This window comes from Globicephala melas, chromosome 6, assembly GCF_963455315.2.
Source record: "Globicephala melas chromosome 6, mGloMel1.2, whole genome shotgun sequence".
Classification (NCBI taxonomy): domain Eukaryota; kingdom Metazoa; phylum Chordata; class Mammalia; order Artiodactyla; family Delphinidae; genus Globicephala; species Globicephala melas.
Genome location: NC_083319.1, coordinates 64,395,184 through 64,414,734, shown reverse-complemented (window position 1 = coordinate 64,414,734; position 19,551 = coordinate 64,395,184). Strand labels below are relative to the sequence as shown.

The 19,551-nt window shown below is 35.2% G+C and overlaps 1 protein-coding gene across 1 annotated transcript in view; it reads left to right on the top strand.

The window, feature by feature from the left end:
- Positions 1-19,551, top strand: part of FREM1 (FRAS1 related extracellular matrix 1) — a 152,881-nt gene that overhangs the window by 73,210 nt on the left and 60,120 nt on the right. Inside the window, exons 16-19 of the mRNA XM_030840603.2 lie at positions 2,574-2,753; positions 6,561-6,746; positions 12,000-12,196; positions 15,657-15,879. Of these exons, the coding sequence (XP_030696463.2) occupies positions 2,574-2,753; positions 6,561-6,746; positions 12,000-12,196; positions 15,657-15,879 (786 nt within the window). The remainder of the gene's footprint in view (positions 1-2,573; positions 2,754-6,560; positions 6,747-11,999; positions 12,197-15,656; positions 15,880-19,551) is intronic.

Below are 19,551 nucleotides of genomic sequence, written 5' to 3'. Positions count from 1 at the left end.
AGCAGAAACTGACACAATATTATAAAGCAATTATACTCCAATAAAGATGTTAAAATAAATAAGTTAATTAACAGAAATACTGTATTCAAAAAGGTGTTTGGTTATTTGAATGTTATGTTTTCTGGTAATGTTCACTTAGTTACTCAGTTGGTAGTAATTGAGTGCTCTTCTAGGATGAGTAAAGAGAACTTCAGTACTATAGGATCTAAAGTTTCAGTGGCCCCGCTCTTTCCTCCATACATTGGTTATAAAGATCACCAGAGAACAATTGTGTCACCATTATTTTACTTCGTCGATTGATTTATTTTATCTTATTTCTACGATTATGAAAACAGTACACGCTCATTGCAGAGAACATGAAAAAATATAACGAAGTTTTGAAAAAATTACCTTACTTACCTTTCAAAGAGAATCACTGTTAACATTTCAGTGTTACAGTATTTTCGTTTTTATAATCATTTTTAACATAGTTGCAATCATGTTATATGTGCAGTTTTGTAGATTCCTTTATTCATGTAGATAATCACCTAAAAATGTTTATTAAAATATTTAGTAAATTTTATATATTTTTTGTAAACACGTTTTACTAATTGAATAATATTTTATGATATAAAATTACATTATTAATTTTCTATTCTCTAAACATTATATATGAGGTCATTCAAAAATTTTCTTTCAAATAGCAGTACAGTTAACTATTTTAAGTATAAATTATATCTTTAGACTGTATTTCATTTCAAGGTAAAGAATTCTTCCACCAATGCTGTAGCCTTTTTAGTGTTTAACCCTCAGCCAAATTTTCCAGCTCTTTCTGTAAATGTATCCTATGCTTCCATTATATTGAAATTACAGTTATTGAATGTACTATGTTTGCTTTTTTGATTAAGCTGTTTTCATTTCCTAGATTTTTCTACTTCCCTTCCAGCTCCCTCTCCCTACACGTCCTCTCTCCTCATCTCCCAATTCTCTGCCTTATCTGCCTTATAAACTACTCATCCTTTAATGCTCAGTACAAAGCCAGCAAGGCCATCTGAAAAGACTTCTCTGACTTTCTCTGTTGTGTGTGCCTTCCCCCCATGCCATCATCAGCCAATATTCTCGTCCTCGTTCACCCTCAGCACCTGGTACATAATCAGGCTGAGATAGATGAATTTTCCATTTAATAGGTAAAAAATGGCTTAATAGTAGCAATTTCATATGGTTCCACTTAATACATACACGTATCTGTGATGTTCTAACTGAACTGCATTTCTTTCTCTACCATTAGACTGTGTCAGCTCCTGACACATAGTAGGTCTTTGGACATTTGACATTCTTTTGAACTGTCTTTTGACGTTTTCAACATGTCTGCCTTTTTCTCTGCTGAGGCACCCAGAACACTAATTTTCATATAACAGGCATTAAGTATATATTTATCAAGTGAATGATGAGTAAACAAACTTTATGCCAATTTGTTTTTTATAATTATGAATAGATGAGAGGTGTCTTTTTTTTTAATTTTCCTGAAGTTGAAGGCAGATTGTTTAATTTTAGTTCTCTCAACTTCACTGTTTTTTAAAAATAAATCCAGTTATCTCATCCTTTAATCATTTGGTTGCTTAATAATATCATCTCGAGCTTTTCCTTGTCATTTTTTTCAAACAGGTAGAATAATGCCAAACACAATGCTCTGTAGATTTAACCAATGTGTCTTGTGAAAAGAGATGACATCCCTGATCTTTCGTGTCCTAGGCTCATCAAAACTTCAAACATAATTGCTTCCCTCTTGGCACTTTCAGAGTGATGCCTGAGAATTATCAAAAGCATATCTGCAGAACTTTCCTGTCCCCTGGACAGCAAGCATTCCCACCTCTGTGCTGTTAGTTAGTAATCCAAGAGCAGATTGTTCTGTTTACTGGTGAACTATCTAGCCCTGACATTTTCTTCCTTCTTCCTCTCATTGCCTAAGTTGGGGCCATTTTGAATCCCATAGCTGTAAGCTCTAAAGAGTAAACAGAAAATGAAAATAAATGCCACTTCTTTTCCAGGTGCTGTTGCTATTTTGCTAACATCTTGGCTATTATGTAATGAGGAAAATACTGAAACAAATCACAAAAATGTGGATTATATCTGTATTTCACCTATTCTGCTTCTTCTGTAGTGAATGGTTGTTCATTTAAGGTGGTTAATGCAAATGGGAAGACAATTACCAGAGGGAAAAGGGTGCCTTCTGTTCTCCCTGAGGTTGGTCCTAACACTAATAATTATGAGAGAAGAGTAAAGCCATCACGAGTCAAGCTTCGTGTCTATCCCTTATTCATTTATGAACTGTCAGACCCTTGTTAGCCCTGTTTTGCCCCTCCATATGGTGATAGATGGCTGGCAGGGATTTCACCAGAGGCAACAGATGGGCAAGCATTTTTGTGTTATTTTTATGACTCTATTTAATTGCATAGATAAAATTGAGTTTTACCTTTTAACCATATAAGTTCCTTCCTTTGCCATTTTATGCTTGTAGAGCAAGTGTGAGTGGGTTTCATCTTGGTATTCTATGTTTTTAAAAGTCAGGCTTAAACTCTAGTTGTGTCTTCCAGGTGGTGAGATTGGCCTGGTGCCTTGTTTTGACACCATAACGTTGGTAGTTTCGGACACAGAAGCTGGCCCTTTTGTGAATGGACCTCATCCATCTGTTCCTCGTCGTGAGTCCTTTCCAGTGTATGATCTCAACATCACAGTGTATCCGGTGGACAACCAATCACCTTCAATTGCAATAGGTGACAATTTTTTCTTTTAAAGTTCTATTATTTCACCTAGTGTCATACCCATGGTACAGTGAAATAATGCAATTTACATATAGTCAAAATAGAAAACCACCATACAGAATTGCTTCCAATAATTGCCTCAATACAAATTTGTGGAAACCCCCTGATCTATGAAAGATTACAGGGCAAAAGAATTTACTTGTTTAAAAATTTAGATAAATCTGAGGGACCTTCAAGATGGTGGAGGAGTAAGATGTGGAGATCACCTTCCTCCCCACAAATACTTCGGGAATACATCTACATGTGGAACAACTCCTATAGAAAACCTACTGAATGCTGGCAGAAGAACTCAGACTTCCCAAAAGATGCCCTCAGGCGACCTACACGCAGAGGCGGGGCCAAATCCAAAGCTGAGCCCCTGGGAGCTGTGAGAACAAAGAAGAGAAAGGGAAATCTCTCCCAGCAGCCTCAGGAACAGTGGATTAAATCTCCACAACCAACTTGATGTACCCTGCATCTGTGGAATACCTGAACAGACAACAAATCATCCCAAAATTGAGGCAGTGGATGTTGGGAGCAACTGTAGACTTGGGGTTTGCTTTCTGCATCTAATTTGTTTCTGGTTTTATGTTTATCTTAGTTAAGTATTTAGAGCTTATTATCATTGGTAGATTTGTTTATTGATTCGGTTGCTCTTTCCCTCTTATATATATATATACATATATATATTTTTTTCCTTTTTCTGTTTTTGTGAGTGTGTATGTGTATGCTTCTTTCTGTGATTTTGTCTCTATAGCTTTGCTTTTACCATTTGTCCTAGGTTCTGTCTGTCTGTTTTTTTTTTTTTTTTTTGCATAGTTTTTAGCACTTGTTATCATTGGTGGATTTGTTTTTAGATTTGGGTGCTCTCTTCTTTCTTTTTATTACTTTTTTATTTTTTTAATTTTTAATAATATTTTTTATTTTATTATTTTCTTTCTTTCTTTTTTTTTTTTTTTTTTGGTCCCTTTTCTTCTGAGCCGTGTGGCTGACAGGGTCTTGCTGCTCCGGCCAGGTGTCAGGCCTGAGCCTCTGAGGTGGGAGAGCTGAGTTCAGGACATTGGTCCACCAGAGACCTCCTGGCTCCATGTACTATCAAATGGTGAAAGCCCTCCCAAACATCTCCATCTCAATGCTAAGGCCTAGTTCCACTCAACACCAGCAAGCTACAGTGCTGGATACACCATGCCCAACAACTAGCAAGACAGGAACACAACCCCACCCATTAGCAGAGGGGCTGCCTAACATCATAATAAGGTCACAGACACCCAAAAACACACCACCGGATGCGGTCCTGCCCACCAGAAAGACAAGATCCATCATCCACCAGAACACAGGCACCAGTCCTCTCCACCAGGAAGCCTACACAACCCACTGAACCAACCTTAGCCACCAGGAGCAGACACCAAAAGCAACGGGAATTACGAACCTGCAGCCTGCGAAAAGGAGACCCCAAACAAAGTAAGTTAAGTAAAAAGAGGAGACAGAGAACACACAGCAAATGAAGGAGCAAGGTAAAAACCCACCGGACCAAACAAATGAGGAAGAAATAGGCAATCTACCTGAAAAAGAATTCAGAATAATGATAGTAAAGATATCCAAAATCTAGGAAATAGAATGGAGAAAATACAAGAAATGTTTCACAAGGACATAGAAGAACTAAAGAGCAAACAAACAATGATGAACAACACAATAAATGAAAGTAAAAATTCTCTGGAAGGAATCAATAGCAGAATAACTGAGGCATAAGAAGAGATACGTGACCTGGAAAATAAAATAGTGGAAATAACTACCACAGAGCAGAATAAAGAAAAAAGAATGAAAAGAATTGAGGACAGTCTCAGAGACCTCTGGGAAAACATTAAATGCACAAACATTCGAATTATAGGGGTCCCAGAAGAAGAAGAGAAAAAAAAAGGGTCAGAAAATATTTGAAGAGATTGTAGTAGAAAACTTCCCTAATATGGGAAAGGAAATAGTCAATCAAGTCCAGGAAGCACAGAGAGTCCCATACAGGATAAATCCAAGGAGAAACATGTCAAGAGACATATTAATCAAACTATCAAAAATTAAATACAAAGAAAAAAATATTAAAAGCATCAAGGGAAAAGCAACAAATAACATACAAGGGAATCCCCATAAGGTTAACAGCTGATCTTTCAGCAGAAACTCTGCAAGCCAGAAGGGAGTGACAGGACATATTTAAAGTGATGAAAGAGAAAAACCTGCAACGAAGATTACTCTACCCAGCAAGGATCTCATTCAGATTTGATGGAGAAATTAAAACCTTTACAGACAAGCAAAAGCTAAGAGAATTCAGCACCACCAAACCAGCTTTACAACAAGTGCTAAAGGAACTTCTCTAGGCAGGAAGCACAAGAGAAGGAAAAGACGTACTATAACAAACCCAAAACAATTAAGAAAATGGCAATAGGAACATACATATCAATAATTACCTTAAATGTAAATGGGTTAAATGCTCCAACCAAAAGACATAGACTGGCTGAATGGATACAAAAACAAGTCCCATATAAATGCTGTCTACAAGAGACCCACTTCAGACCTAGGAACACGTACAGACTGAAAGTGAGGGGATGGAAAAAGTTATTCTATGCAAATGGAAATCAAAAGAAAGCTGGTGTAGCAATTCTAATATCAGACAAAATAGATAGCTAGTGGGAAGCAGCTGAATAGCACAGGGAGATCAGCTCAGTGCTTTGTGACCACTTAGAGGGGTGCGATAGGGAGGGTGGGAGGGAGACACAGAGGGAGGGGATCCGGGGATATATGTATATGTATAGCTGATTCAATTTGTTGTACCACAGAAACTAACACACCATTGTAAAGCAATTGTACTCCAATAAAGATGTTAAAAAAATATTTAGATAAATCCGTGGAGAGAGAATGCAAGTGTGTGTGTGTGTGTGTGTGTGTGTGTATCTGCATGTGTATCTGTGTGTGCACACACTTGGGAATGAAGACAACATTGCAATCCTCAGATATTCTGGTTTTATTTCACGTGGGAAAATATCATTTGCCTGCTGGAGAGCCAATAATTTATTTTATCCATAATTTCTATTAGAATTGAATGAGTATATTAGCGAGACCATTTATATATACTTGACCTTATTTGCTTTTTAGAAAGTCATCTCTTCATAGGCATTGTGTATATGTTCTGTGTCTCAAAAAAAAATGCAAACATATGTATGAATGTTATTGTAATTTGCAAAGTATCTCCTAAGCAATGTTCTGGGGAGGAAGCATTATCCCTGCAGAATAATTAAGCACCAAGGCATGAAAAAATGTTCATTATGAGCAATTCATAATAGTTCTCAGGCAATTAATGCTCTGACAAACAGAGGCAACAACTGATCTTGAGGAGTACATAGACCACATTTAGTGACTTATCATTAAAACAGTTTGGCAATTCTTAGTTTCATTTGTCACTTCTGTAGACACAAGGGAAATCAGAGTTCCTTGAGAGTGACTAAAGGGCTGTACTGAAGCATTTAGTATTTCTGCTCTCTTTCTATTATTGTCTGGCTTGCTTATACAAGAAAAAAATATAATTCCGTTAAGTCAAATTAAATTCCCCCCATTACCCCTGAATATATTCACTGTAAGGAGAATTATGCCAAAGGAAATGAATATCTCCCATGGAAGTATATTTGCATGTAGGATGCTTCTATGAATTGGAATTTCAATCACTCCCTTTTGTTCGCACTATTCTGATTAGAGGATTTCACGCTAAGTCATAATTGTGTTATTATTTGTATGCAGGTACCATGTTCTTTGTAGATGAGGGTTTCTCAGCAGCCCTTACTGTTAACCATTTGTCTGCCACTGATGCCGACACTGCAGCAGATGACTTGGAATTTGTTTTGGTTGCTCCTCCCCAGTTCGGCTACCTTGAAAACACACTACCTTCTGCAGGTTTTGAAAAAAGCAATATGGGCATCAGCATAGGTAAGTCATGGCTTTGTGTCCAGCAATAATTAGTCTATGTTTGTGACTGATTGGTTAGATCATGTTTAATAACTGGGTTAGGACTTCAGAAATGTTCAAAGTACTGTATATACTCAAGGAATTATTATTATTGCCAATACTTTTGAGTATTATTGTTTTTCGTTCTAATTTTTCATTTAAAATTTCCCCATGTATGGGAGTTTACTTCAAAATAAATGGAGATTTCACTTATGAAAACTATAAGAATAAATATTGAAGAAATAATGTTTTTAAAGGCCCTGATAGCAACACCGAATTCTGTGATAGAATAAATCTGGTGGAGCTCACTGGTCTCATTCTCACAGTTTTTTTTAACACTTTTAAAAGATATGGGCAGAAAAGATTAGGAAACATACCATGGAAATGTTGAAGGTAATGACATTAATTTTGAAACCAAAATGCCTCTCAGATACTGAAATATCTCTGATATTTCAGGCAAAAAGAAAACAACCAAAACAAAAACAGACACCAAAAACACAGTTGTCCAAAGGCACCACTTTAGAGTTATTCTCTAAGCACCTTTTGGGGTACATCTATCTTAAATATGAGGGAATCTGGGTTTAAGATTAATTGCATTAATAGAGTGACTGAATGGATAGAAAAATAAAAGACCCAACTACATGCTGCCTACAAGAAACTCACTTCAGCTTCAAGGACATACATAGGCTTAAAATGAAGGGAAGGAAAAAGATATTCCATGCAAATGGAAACCAAAAGAGAGCAAGGGTAGATATACTTATAATAGACAAAAGAGACTTTAAGTCAAAACTGTAACAAGAGACAAAGAAGGTCATTACATAATGATAAAGTCTTAATTCATCAAGAGGATATAATAGCTGTAAATGTATATGCACACAACATTGGAGCACCTAAATATATGAAGCAAATACTAATAGATTTGAAGAGGATAATACACAACAATACAATAATAGTAGGGACCTCAGTACCCCAATTTCAACAATGGATAGATCATCCAGATGGAAAATCAATAAGGAAACATTAGACTTGAACTATATGTTAGACCAAATGAACTTAACAGACATATACATACATTCCATCCAACAAAAGCAGAATAAACATTCTTCTCAAGTGCACATGAAACATTCTCCAGGATAGATCATGTGATGAGTCAACAAACAAGTCTTAGCAATTTAAAAAGATTGAAATTGTACCAAGTATCTTTTTTGACCGCAATGGTATGAAATTAAAATCAATAACAGGAGGTAACTAGAAAATTCACAAATATGTGAAAATTAAGCAACGCACTTCTGAACAACCAATGGGTCAAAGATTAAATTTAAAAAAGAAATTTAAAAATCTTAAATAAAAATGGAAACACAACACACTAAAATATATGGGATGCAGCAAAAGCAGTGCTAAGAGGAAAATTTTATAGTGATAAATGCTACATTAAAAAAGTAAATCAACTAGAACTAGAAAAACAAAAACAAACTAAGCCCAAGTTTAGCAGAAAGAAGGTGATAACAAAGAACAGAGCAGAAACAGAGAAGAAAAATAGAAGAGATTAATGAAACTGAATTGATTTTTTAAAAGATAAATGAAATTGGCAAACTTTTAGCTAGACTTAACAAGAAGAAAAGAGAACTCAAATAAATAAAATCTGAAATGAAGGAGGAAACATTACAACTAATACAGAGGATCATAAGAGACTACTCTGAACAATTATACACCAACAAATTGGACAACATAGGAACATAAAACTTACCAAGTCTGGATCATGAAGAAATAAAAAATCTGAACAGACCAATAATCAGTAAATAGATTTAATCAGTAATCCAAAACCTCCCAAGTAAGAAAAGCCCAAGTTCAGATGGCTTCACAGGTGATTTCTACCAAACATTTAAAGAAGAGTTAGCACTCATTTTTCTCAAACTCTTCCAAAAAAAAGGAAGAGGAGGGAACGCTTCCAAACTCATTTTACAAGGCTAGCATTACCCTGATACCAAAGACAGATAAAGATACTACAAGAAAAGAAAACTACAAATCAATATCTTTGATGAATATAGATGCAAAAATTCTCCACAAAGCAATAACAAACTGAATTCAACAGCACATTAAAAGGATCACACACCATGATCAAGTGGGATTTATATCTGTGATGCAAGGGTAGTTCAGCATGTGCAAATCAATAAATGTGATACACCACATTGATAGAATGAAAGACAAAAATCCTATGATCATCTCTGTAGGTGCAGAAACAAACATTTAACAAATTTCTACATCCTTTTAAGATTAAAAACTGTCAACAAATTGTGTATAGAAGGAACATACCTCAACATAATAAAGCCTGTATATGCAGAACCCACAGCTGGCATCATAGTCAACAGTGAAAGGTTGAAAATTTTCCCTCTAAGATAAGGAACAAGACAGAGGTGCCCACCCGCATCATGCCTATTCAGTATAGTACTGAAAGTCATAGTCAGAGCAATTAGGCAAGAAGAAGAAATAAAGGGTGTCAAATCAGAAAGGAAGAAGTAAAATGTTTCTGTTTGCTGATGATATATATAGAAATTCCTAAAGACTTCACCAAAAACTGTTAGAACTAATCAACAAATTCAATAAAGTTTCAGGGTACAAAATCAACATACAAACATCAGTTGTATTCCTATACATGAACAATAAGCTATCTGAAAAAGAAATAGAGAAAACAATCTCATTTATAATAGCATCAAAAACAATAAAATATTTAGGAATAATTTTAACCAAGAAAGTGAAAGATTTATATGCCAAGAACCATAAGACATAGAACTGATGTCTTGATGAAAGACACTGAAGAAGACACAAATGGAAAGACATCCCATGTTCATGGATTGAAAGAGTTAAAATGTCCATACCACCCAAAGCTATCTATAGATTCAGTGCAATCCCTATCAAAATCCCAATGGCATTTTTTACAGAAATAGAACAAACAATCCTAAAATTTGTATGGAACCACAAAAGACCTCAGATAGCCAAAGCCATCTTGAGAAAGAAGAACAAAGCTGGAGGCATCACACCTTCTGATTTCAAGCTATTATTACAAAGCTATCGTAATCAAAGCAGTATGGTATTAGCATAAAAACAAATACATAGATCAATAGAACAGAATAGAGAGCCTAGAAATAAACCAATGCATATATGGTCAATTAATTTTTAATGAAGGAGCCAAGAATATACAATGGGCAAAGCACAGTCTCTTTGAGAAGTGGTGTCGGGAAAAATGGACAGCCACATGCAAAAGAATAAAACTGAACTACTATCTTACGACACAAAAAAAATTAGCTCAAAATGGATTAAAGACTTGAACATAAGACATGAAACCATAAAACTCCTAGAAGACAACATAGGCAGTAAGCTCCTTGACATGGGTCTTGATGATGATTTTTTGAATTTGACACCAAAAGCAATGGCAAAAAAGCAAAAATCAACAAGTAGGACTACATTAAACTAAAATGCTTCTGCACAGAAAGAGAAACAATCAACAAAATGAAAAAGTTACCTATAGAAAGGGAGAAAATATTTGCAAACCATATATCTGGTAGGAGATTAATATCTAATATATATAAATTACTCATACAACTCAATACAAAAAGCCCAAACAATCTGATTGAAAAATGGGTAGAGGACTTGAGTAAACATTTTTCTGGAGAAGATGTACAAATGGTGGAACAGGTACATGGAAAGGTGTTCATCATCCCTAATCATCAGGGAAATGCCAGTTAAAACCACAGTGATATATCATCTCCCACCTGTTAGAATGGCTATTATCAAAATGGTAAGAGATAACAAATGCTGGCGAGGATGTGGAGAAAAGGGAACTCTGGTGCACCGTTAGTTGGGAATGTAAATTGGTACAATCACTATGGAAGTTCCTCAAAAAATTAAAAATAGAACTTCCGTATGATTCAGCAATTCCACTTCTGGGTATATATCCAAAGAGAATGAAAACAGGATATCAAAGACATATCTGCACTCCCATATTCATTAGAGGATTATTCATAATAGCTAACATATGGAAACAACCTAAATGTCCATTGATGGATGAATGGACAAAGAAAATGTGGTGTATATATATATATATATATATATACACACACACACACACACATACATACATTAGGATATTATTCAGCCATGAAAAAGAAAGAAATGCTGCCATTTGCAACAACATGGATGGACCTCTGAGAGCATTATAGTAAGTGAAATTCATCAGACAGATAAAGACCAATACTGTACGGTCTCACTTATATGTGGAATCTAAAAATATTGAACTCATAGAAACAGAGAGTAGAATAGTGGTTGCCAGTTGCTGAGGGTAAGGGTGAGGAGTTGCAGGAGATGCTGGTTGAAGGCTACAAACTTTCAGTTATAAAATGAATAAATTCTGGGTATCTAAGGTATAGCATGATGACTATAATTAACAATACTTATTATACACTTGAAAGTTGCTTTTAGAGTAGAGCTTTGATGTTCTCATCATATCAACAACAGCAAAATAGTAGTTATATGAGGTGAGTGGTATGTTAATTAACCTTATTGTGATAAACACTTTGTGATATAGAATGTTTCAAATTAACACGTCATACACCTTAAACTCACACAATGATATGTGCATTATGTCTCAATAAAGTCGGAAGAAAGAAAGATTAATTGCATTAAAGTTTATGCAGTTTCTCCTGTGACTCATACACAACACAAAGCATTTTTATCTTTTGATTTAAGGCAATGTCAGAATACCAAAATAACAGGTCAGTTAATTCCATTCATTCCTACCAGTTGATATGTAGTCAAGTAGGCAGATGATTGATGGACTCTTGTTTTGCCTTTATATGAAAGAGATGGTTCCTTTCTTGTTCAAGCATGACAAGAACTGCTCACACAGGAACACTGGTTTTAATCAAGGGAAGGAAAGTCTCTCTGACATTCATTCCAAGTATATAAAGAATGGTCATGAAGTCCCTATAATCCTAGTTAGCAGTTATTGCCCTTCCGTTCTCCATGAAAATTTTAATTGTTCCTTATAATTTATGGATATCTGTTTTTATGTTGATGGTTATAGTGATTATAGCAGCCCCTGAAGCTGATTGTTAGGTCAACTGCTATGACCTCTTATTTCCTCTGCTGAGAAATAGGCTATTGGATTAAGGATTAAGGACCAGTAACTTGGAAAAAAACGTTTTTCTTATTTATGTGCTCCATCTTGGTGTGCTCTAGCTTCGTTTCAGTGGAAAGACATGAAGGCTTTACACATTAACTATGTGCAGTCCAGGCATCTGAGGATGGAACCAACAGCCGACCAGTTCATGGTGTATGTCACTGATGGGAAACGACGCTCCTTGGAGATACCATTTTACATTATAATCAACCCCACAAATGATGAAGCTCCTGATTTTATAGTGCGGAATGTTACTGTAAGAAAGATATCAGAATTTTCAATTTCTCTTTTATCATTTTCTAATTTTTATTTTCATCTAGCCCATTTACATTAGTCTATGTGCACTTAACACTTTAAGTTGATGAGAAGTAGAGAAGGCAGTAACCTGTTATGTAATGCAATCACTTGAAAAGTATTTTTCTAATAATAGTGATGTTGGTAATGATAATAATAATTGCTAACATATAACAATTGCATGGTTACAATTATAGTTGCATATATAGAGAATGTAGTACTTACTAGGCTGTAGGTACTATTCCAAACCCTTAACATGTATTCATATTGAATCCTCGCAGTAGGCTTTTAGAGTGATGGCATTATTATTGCCATTTAATAACTGCAAAAAATGAGGCTTAAGAGGTTAAGTTAGTGGCCCAAGATCACAGAGCTTGGAAGTAAGTAGCAAGTAGGGGATCTGCGCCCAGGTGCTCTGATTCCACAGAGTGCCCTCTTAACCAGTGCTATAATAGCAAGGGCTCTTAATTCGTGAATCACAGGCATCTTTTTTTATACAGCTATTTATAAAGATATATGAAATGAAAAAATACAATCTGGACCATTATTTTTATGCAGTTTGAAAATGTCTTTATATTATATAATAATATTTGTTAGTTTTATTTAAAAATTCAGACATACTTAAAATGGCCCAGCATATCACTGCTGAGACAACTGTTGTCTTAAAAAATAATAATAAATATCTATGGTTAAATAAGTTAGAATGTTGAGAAGCATACACAGTGAAGTATGAAATTCTCCCTCTTCAACAGCCCCTACCCATAGTCACTCCCCATCAGTTGAGGTTTTAGTAATTAATTTCCACAGAAATAATTTGTGCACATGCCAGTGATATGTGTGTGTGTATATGATTTTTCTGTATGTTTTTACCTACAAATCAGGGATCATACTATACCCTACTCTCTACTTAAAAAAAAAAACCTTAATTACGTATATTGTAAATATTTTCATATCAGCATATAATCCTTTTTAAACAGTTCTAATGTTTATACAGTTATTTAAAACAGACATGCACATAGCAAATCCTGATTAAATGAATGAGCACAGGCTTTGGAGTAAGAGGGACTTGGTGTAGCTCTTTACTAGTTGTAGGGCCCTGGGTAAGTTATTTCTCTTTGTTTCTGTTTGCTCATCTGCAAAATGTGTATCAAATCTTCGTTTAGGGTAGCCATGACAATCATGATTGTCAGGCACATAGAAAACGCTTAATAAATAGTGTCATTCATATTAGTCTTGTTATGTTTGTCATCTTTTTTCAGACATTGACCAAAGCACATATTATCTATTTTGAAACCATTATCTTGCCTTATTTTGCGCTAAAAATCATCAAACTCTAAATGCAAAAGTCTTTATTTGATTTTAATTTTCTACTGAATCTTAATGGTATATGAAAGCCACCTCAGGATGAGACTTAAGAGCCAGTTCCTGCTTTTCCTCTTCTGTTGGCACATGGATTTCTCCAGAGGGCACTTCAGTAATTATGAGAGAGAGAAAAGAATTACAGATGATTCCTTCTATACCTACCTCTATTGTCTTGTATCTGTCTAAGACTGGGGTTTCTGAAATAATTAGGCCACTGGGAATTTGTCTCTTGCTCTTCTCTGAAAGCAATCATGCTTTTTTTTTTTTCCTGTGCATTCCTTAGAGAAGCTGTTGAAGAGTAACAAATATGGAGCCCCATGTGTTATTGGCAGAGCTGGCTTTAAGCTTCAAGTGATTTTTTAAAATAGTCATATTTATTTTGCCTTCTTGTGAAAAAGTGTATTTATTTTGTAGCTAGCTGGGCTTCCATCAAGTTGTGCTGCAACTTGCAAAGAAAAAATTGAGGTTTTAGTTTAAGTTATTATAATCCATTTCAAAGCTGTCTACTAGTGAGTTTCTGTATTTTACGTCTCTTGATCTAAACCTATTTTTTATAATCTCAATAAACAATTGAATGTGCAAAAAAGAGTCCCACATTTTTTCAATAAAATTTCCCAGTCATCTTGTGAATGAATTTAGCATTTTGTAAATAAGAAAGGTTGCCATACAGTGAGTCCAGGAGCCCCAAGCTTTATAAAGACAGATAATTAGAACATCTTTTTAAGTTGCTTTATGAAAGTTTTTGGAGAAAAAGGCAAATTATCATCAAAGATGATTCCCTAATTCTATCATTGTGTATTAAATTATGATGCCATCTCAGGTTTTAATAAGAAAACCAGCATAATTTTAGCCCAAATATCAGATATTATGATTCTTTTTTATGCACGTTCAGGGAAGAGTGGTTGCAGAAAGGCTCTCTTCAAAGTCCTTAAGAGAGGCTGAAGGGAAAGGCCATTTTCACAAATCTAAACCGTATGTCTTCTTCAAAGCTAAAATGTCCACTCAGCCACGAAGACATTCCTGGGCTCTTCCACTCTTTTGCACTTCTTGTTTATCCATATTTAGTAGCACTAGATATTTTCTTCCTTGTGTTATAGTTATTGATGGACAGGCCGTCACATTCTCATCTGACTTTGATCCTTTAGAGTATTCGTATTCCCACAGCATCCAGTGAACTGCAAATGCCCAATAAGCACATGTTAAACTTATACACTCATATTATTTAGATCTTGCTATATTTCACAATAGGAAACAGAAATACTTCTTTGTTCCCTTGCTATGAGAAAAAGAAGATAAAGATGACTAAGCACCGTGTCAGTGGTACTAATGGTACTGATGGTTTTAAATAACTAGATCCTACATGAAATGAAAAACATTCAGTTCTCTTTATGCTTAAAGGATTATGAAACCTGAAGTGGGGTGCAGGGTCGTTCAGGAAGATTAGAGGTGTGAAGACTGGGAAGAGATGAGGGACCCAGAATTAAAATATATTCTATCGTGCATCCAAAAGCATCCTCTCAACTGTTGTTGACTGTAATTGAAACATAGAAGGTTTTACTACAATGACAAAAGTTAAAAACACCTAATACCCCCAGTGTGCATAGCAGATATTTGTGCCATTTCTAAAACAGAAACGTAAGAATTATGAAAGCAACAAGGTCCAGGAGATTAAAATAACAGGTTAGGATCTGAAGGCAGGGTCTATACCTGGTGACTTCCAGAAAGCAAGCATCCTTTTGGTTGCTTTTTCCCCCAACCTTTGAGTTATGAAATATATATATGAGATTCTATGTATCTCTCCTTTAGTCCTTCATGTAAATAAAGTGCTTTGAAATCTTCAAAAGAAAAATGTGAGAAAGATTAATAGATTTGTTCTTGTCTTCGAAGGTCACATTGAACCAGCAGTTTCTTTTTAGGACTCATTACACACACATCTCATGGAAAATTTGCATGGGTATCTTAAAATTATATAGGATATGTTAAAATTATTTTTTGAGCAGTTTGCCAAAAGAAAGACAGGTTTTATTTAGCATGCAGCTGACTTTCCTGTTTTTGTTTAGGTGTGTGAGGGTCAGATGAGAGAGCTGGATTCTTCCATCATTAATGCTGTTGACCGGGACATTCCCAAGGACCCCTTGCTGTTCAGCGTCACTCAGAAGCCACGTCATGGCCTCCTCATCAACGGGGTGTTTAGCAAAGACTTGCCTCAGTATAAGCAATCACCCAACCCTGGCCAGAAGCATGAACTTGTTTACAACTTTTCTATGGAACTTCTCAAGAATGGTATATCACGCTTCATTTCAGTTTGTTTGTTGTTGTTGATTTAATAATTTAACCCAGGAAAGATAATAATAAATCACAGAAAGAGGAAGTGAAGAAATGGCATTCACCTACATTCATTATCCCTCAAGGGTTTTCTCTGGGCTCTGGATTAATGCAGGGCATGAAGCCCCAGCTAGAGATAGTGGGTAATTGAAAAGGAAATAATATGTTTTCCTTCACTTTTCGAGCATCAATAAAAATGGTATTTGTGATTTTTGGTAGTTTACCCCAAGCTTTTTTTTTTTTTTTTTTTGCGGTACGCGGGCCTCTAACTGTTGCGGCCTCTCCTGTTGCGGAGCACAGACTCCAGACGCGCAGGCTCAGCGGCCATGGCTCACAGGCCCAGCCGCTCCGCGGCATGAGGGATCTTCCCGGACCGGGGCACGAACCCGTGTACCCTGCATCAGCAGGCGGACTCTCAACCACTGCGCCACCAGGGAAGCCCTACCCCAAGCTTTTAATGTCATAATAAAAAAAATTTCTTATTAAAACTATTGAGATCGTGGAACTAAATTGAAGAGATTTGTCTGCCCAAACATCCACATTTGAAACAAATATAGAACAAATATAATAACTCATTATTCTCTGAGGAGATAATTTGCCCTTTAAGGAAATGACACATTGGAATAGCAGCCTGAATTATTCTTTCATTACTCTTTCTGAAAAATTGATCTTATCCCATTTAACATATATATATAAATGCTTTTAAATATTTGAGAAAAGTGTGTTGGCTCTAGAATCACTGCCTACTTGCATTCTCCTTCCTGCCCTGCCTTCATGTATTCTGTTTACCCTGCCTGAGGGGTCCTTCCCTCTCCTTCCCCTGGCCACCCAGTACCAGCCTTCAGAACCAGTTCACTATCGACCTCCCTGTGGAGCCCACCTGCACACTCCAAACTCTTCCTTCTCTGTGTTTGATTTATCTAGCACTTGTTCCACATTTTTTTCTGTCTTTAAATTTTTCCTTTCCCCAACTAGAGCTCTCTGCCCCAAAGTTTATTTTGCAATAGTTGCACAATATCATATCATGTTTGAATTGAAAAAGCTAATTAACATACTTCTCAGTTTTTATCAATTGCAAAGAAAGAAATTCCAGAGCTTAAATGATGGTATTACCAAATGAATAACCCTGTGTAGGAAATAATACAATATATTGTTACAATATTTTCTTCAAATTTAAGGCCAAGGAAAAAGAAATAATAAATCAAATTTTACTCTCAGGAAAGTCAGTTTTTTGGGACTTCCCTGGTGGCGCACTAGTTAAGAATCTGCCTGCCAATGCAGGGGACATGGGTTCGATCCCTGGTCTGGGAAGATCCCACATGCCACGGAGCAACTAAGTCCATGTGCCACAGCTACTGAGCCTGCATGCCACAGCTACTGAAGCCTGTGCGCCTAGAGCCTGTGCTCCGCAACAAGAGAAGGCACTGCAATGAGAAGCCCATGCACCACAACGAAGAGTAGCCCCTGCTTGCCGCAACTAGAGAAAGCCCGCGTGCAGCAATGAAGACCCAATGCAGCCAAAAATAAATAAAATAAAATAAACAAATTTTTTAAAAGTCAGTTTTAAAAAAATAATATTCATTGTTTATTATTAAGTTAAATAAGTATTGTATGCATATTGTGTGAAGTTTGCACTACATGATCATTTTGAAGAAAAAAATTTTCATCTAAATTAATATTTTGGTGACATTCTCAGAGATTAGATTTTCACCTGTATTTTATTTTTGGTTCATTTATGGCTACATTAAAAAAAAAAACTTTAGTGTATTCTAACCTCTGCCTCCACCAAACATACAGAACTTAAAAACTACCATATTATGTAATCTGTTTTTTTCTTATCAATTATTATAAGCATCTTTTTACCTTTTAAATATTGAGAACATGATTTGTGATAATTACAGTGTTTCATTATATGGATATACTGCACTGTAATTTTATACAACTATCTCCTATTTTTAAATATGCAGATAACTTCATATTTTGATATTATAAGTTATATATCAATAAACATATTTTACATATATTTATGTAACATAAATCTTGGTGCCCATCTCTTAATATTTCTTTTGAATAAATTTTTATAATGAGATTGCTCGGTACAGAAAAGTCAGCATTTATAATACTTTTCGGGCAAAAGAATACCATTGCTACCACGTGCCTGGGTATGCCTTTTGTCCTAATCAATAATGGATATTATTTTTAAAAACCTTTGCAAACTTGGCGGTCATTAATAGTCTCTCATTGTTATCTTGATTTGAAGTTCTTAGATTGAGTGAGATTGAACATATTTTCATGTTTATTGACCAGATATGTATGTTTCATCTTTTGTGAATTTCCCGATAATATCCATTGCCCATTTTTCCATCAATTCGTATTGATTAATAAGGGATTGGTAAATACTGATGCTTTGTATTTTTGTCACATTACAATAAGTTTTTCCATGTTTTATTTGCCTTTAATTCATGTTTTTAAATACAGAAGTCAAAATTGTAGGTAGTAAAATTTATTGTTATTTTTCTTTATGTATTTTTCTTTTGTTTTTATATTAGGAAGATCTTCTACATCCAGGAATAAGATATTTATTTGTATTTTCTTCCAAATCTTTTAAAACAGCTTTATTGAAATATAACTCATGGGCCATAATATTCACCAATTTAAAGTGTATAATTCAGTGGGTTTTAGTGTATTCATCATCACAGTCGATTTTAGAACATTTTCGTTACCCCAAAAAAGTAATACAATACACATTAGCAGTCACTCTCATCCCTCCCTCCCCAAAACCCCGGGCAACCACTAACCTATTTTTGCGTCTATAGATTTGTCTGTTCTGAACATTTTACATAAGTGAAACCATATAAATGGAATATGTGATCTTTTGTAACTGGTTTATTTTATTTAGCATAATGTTTTCAACATTCACCCATATTGTAGCATGAGTCAGTACTCCATTCCTTTTTATTGCCAAATAATATTCAGTTGTATGGACATACCACAATTTATTTATCCATTCATCAGTTGATGGACATTAGGGTCACTTCTACTTTTTTGACTATTATGAATGATGCTGTTATAAACATTCATGTACAAGTTTATTATATGGGTATATACTATATATTCATTTCTCTTGGCTATATATCTAGGAGTGGAATTGCTGGGTCATATGTAACTCTATGTTTAACATTTTGAGGAACTGCCAAACTGTTTTCCAAAGTAGCTGTATCATTTTACATTTCTACCGGCAACATATAAGAATTCCATTTTCTCCACGTGCTCACCAACATTTGTTATTGTCTATCTTTTTAATTGTAGCCATCCTAGTGTGTGTGTGTGAAGTACTATCTCCTTGTGGTTTTGATTTCCATTTCCCTAATAGCTAGTGGTGTTGAGCATCTTTTCATAGGTTTTTTGGCTATTTATATATCTTCTTATATCTTCTTTGGGAAAATGTCTACACAGATCCTTTGCCCATTTTGTAACTGGGCTGTCTTTTACTATTGAGTTGTTAGAGTTCTTAATACATTCTGGATACTAGATCCTCCCTTATCAGGTATATGATTTGTAAATATTTTCTCCAGTTCTGTGGGTTGTCATTTTGCTCCCTTGATGGTTTCCTTTGGAGTTCAAATTATC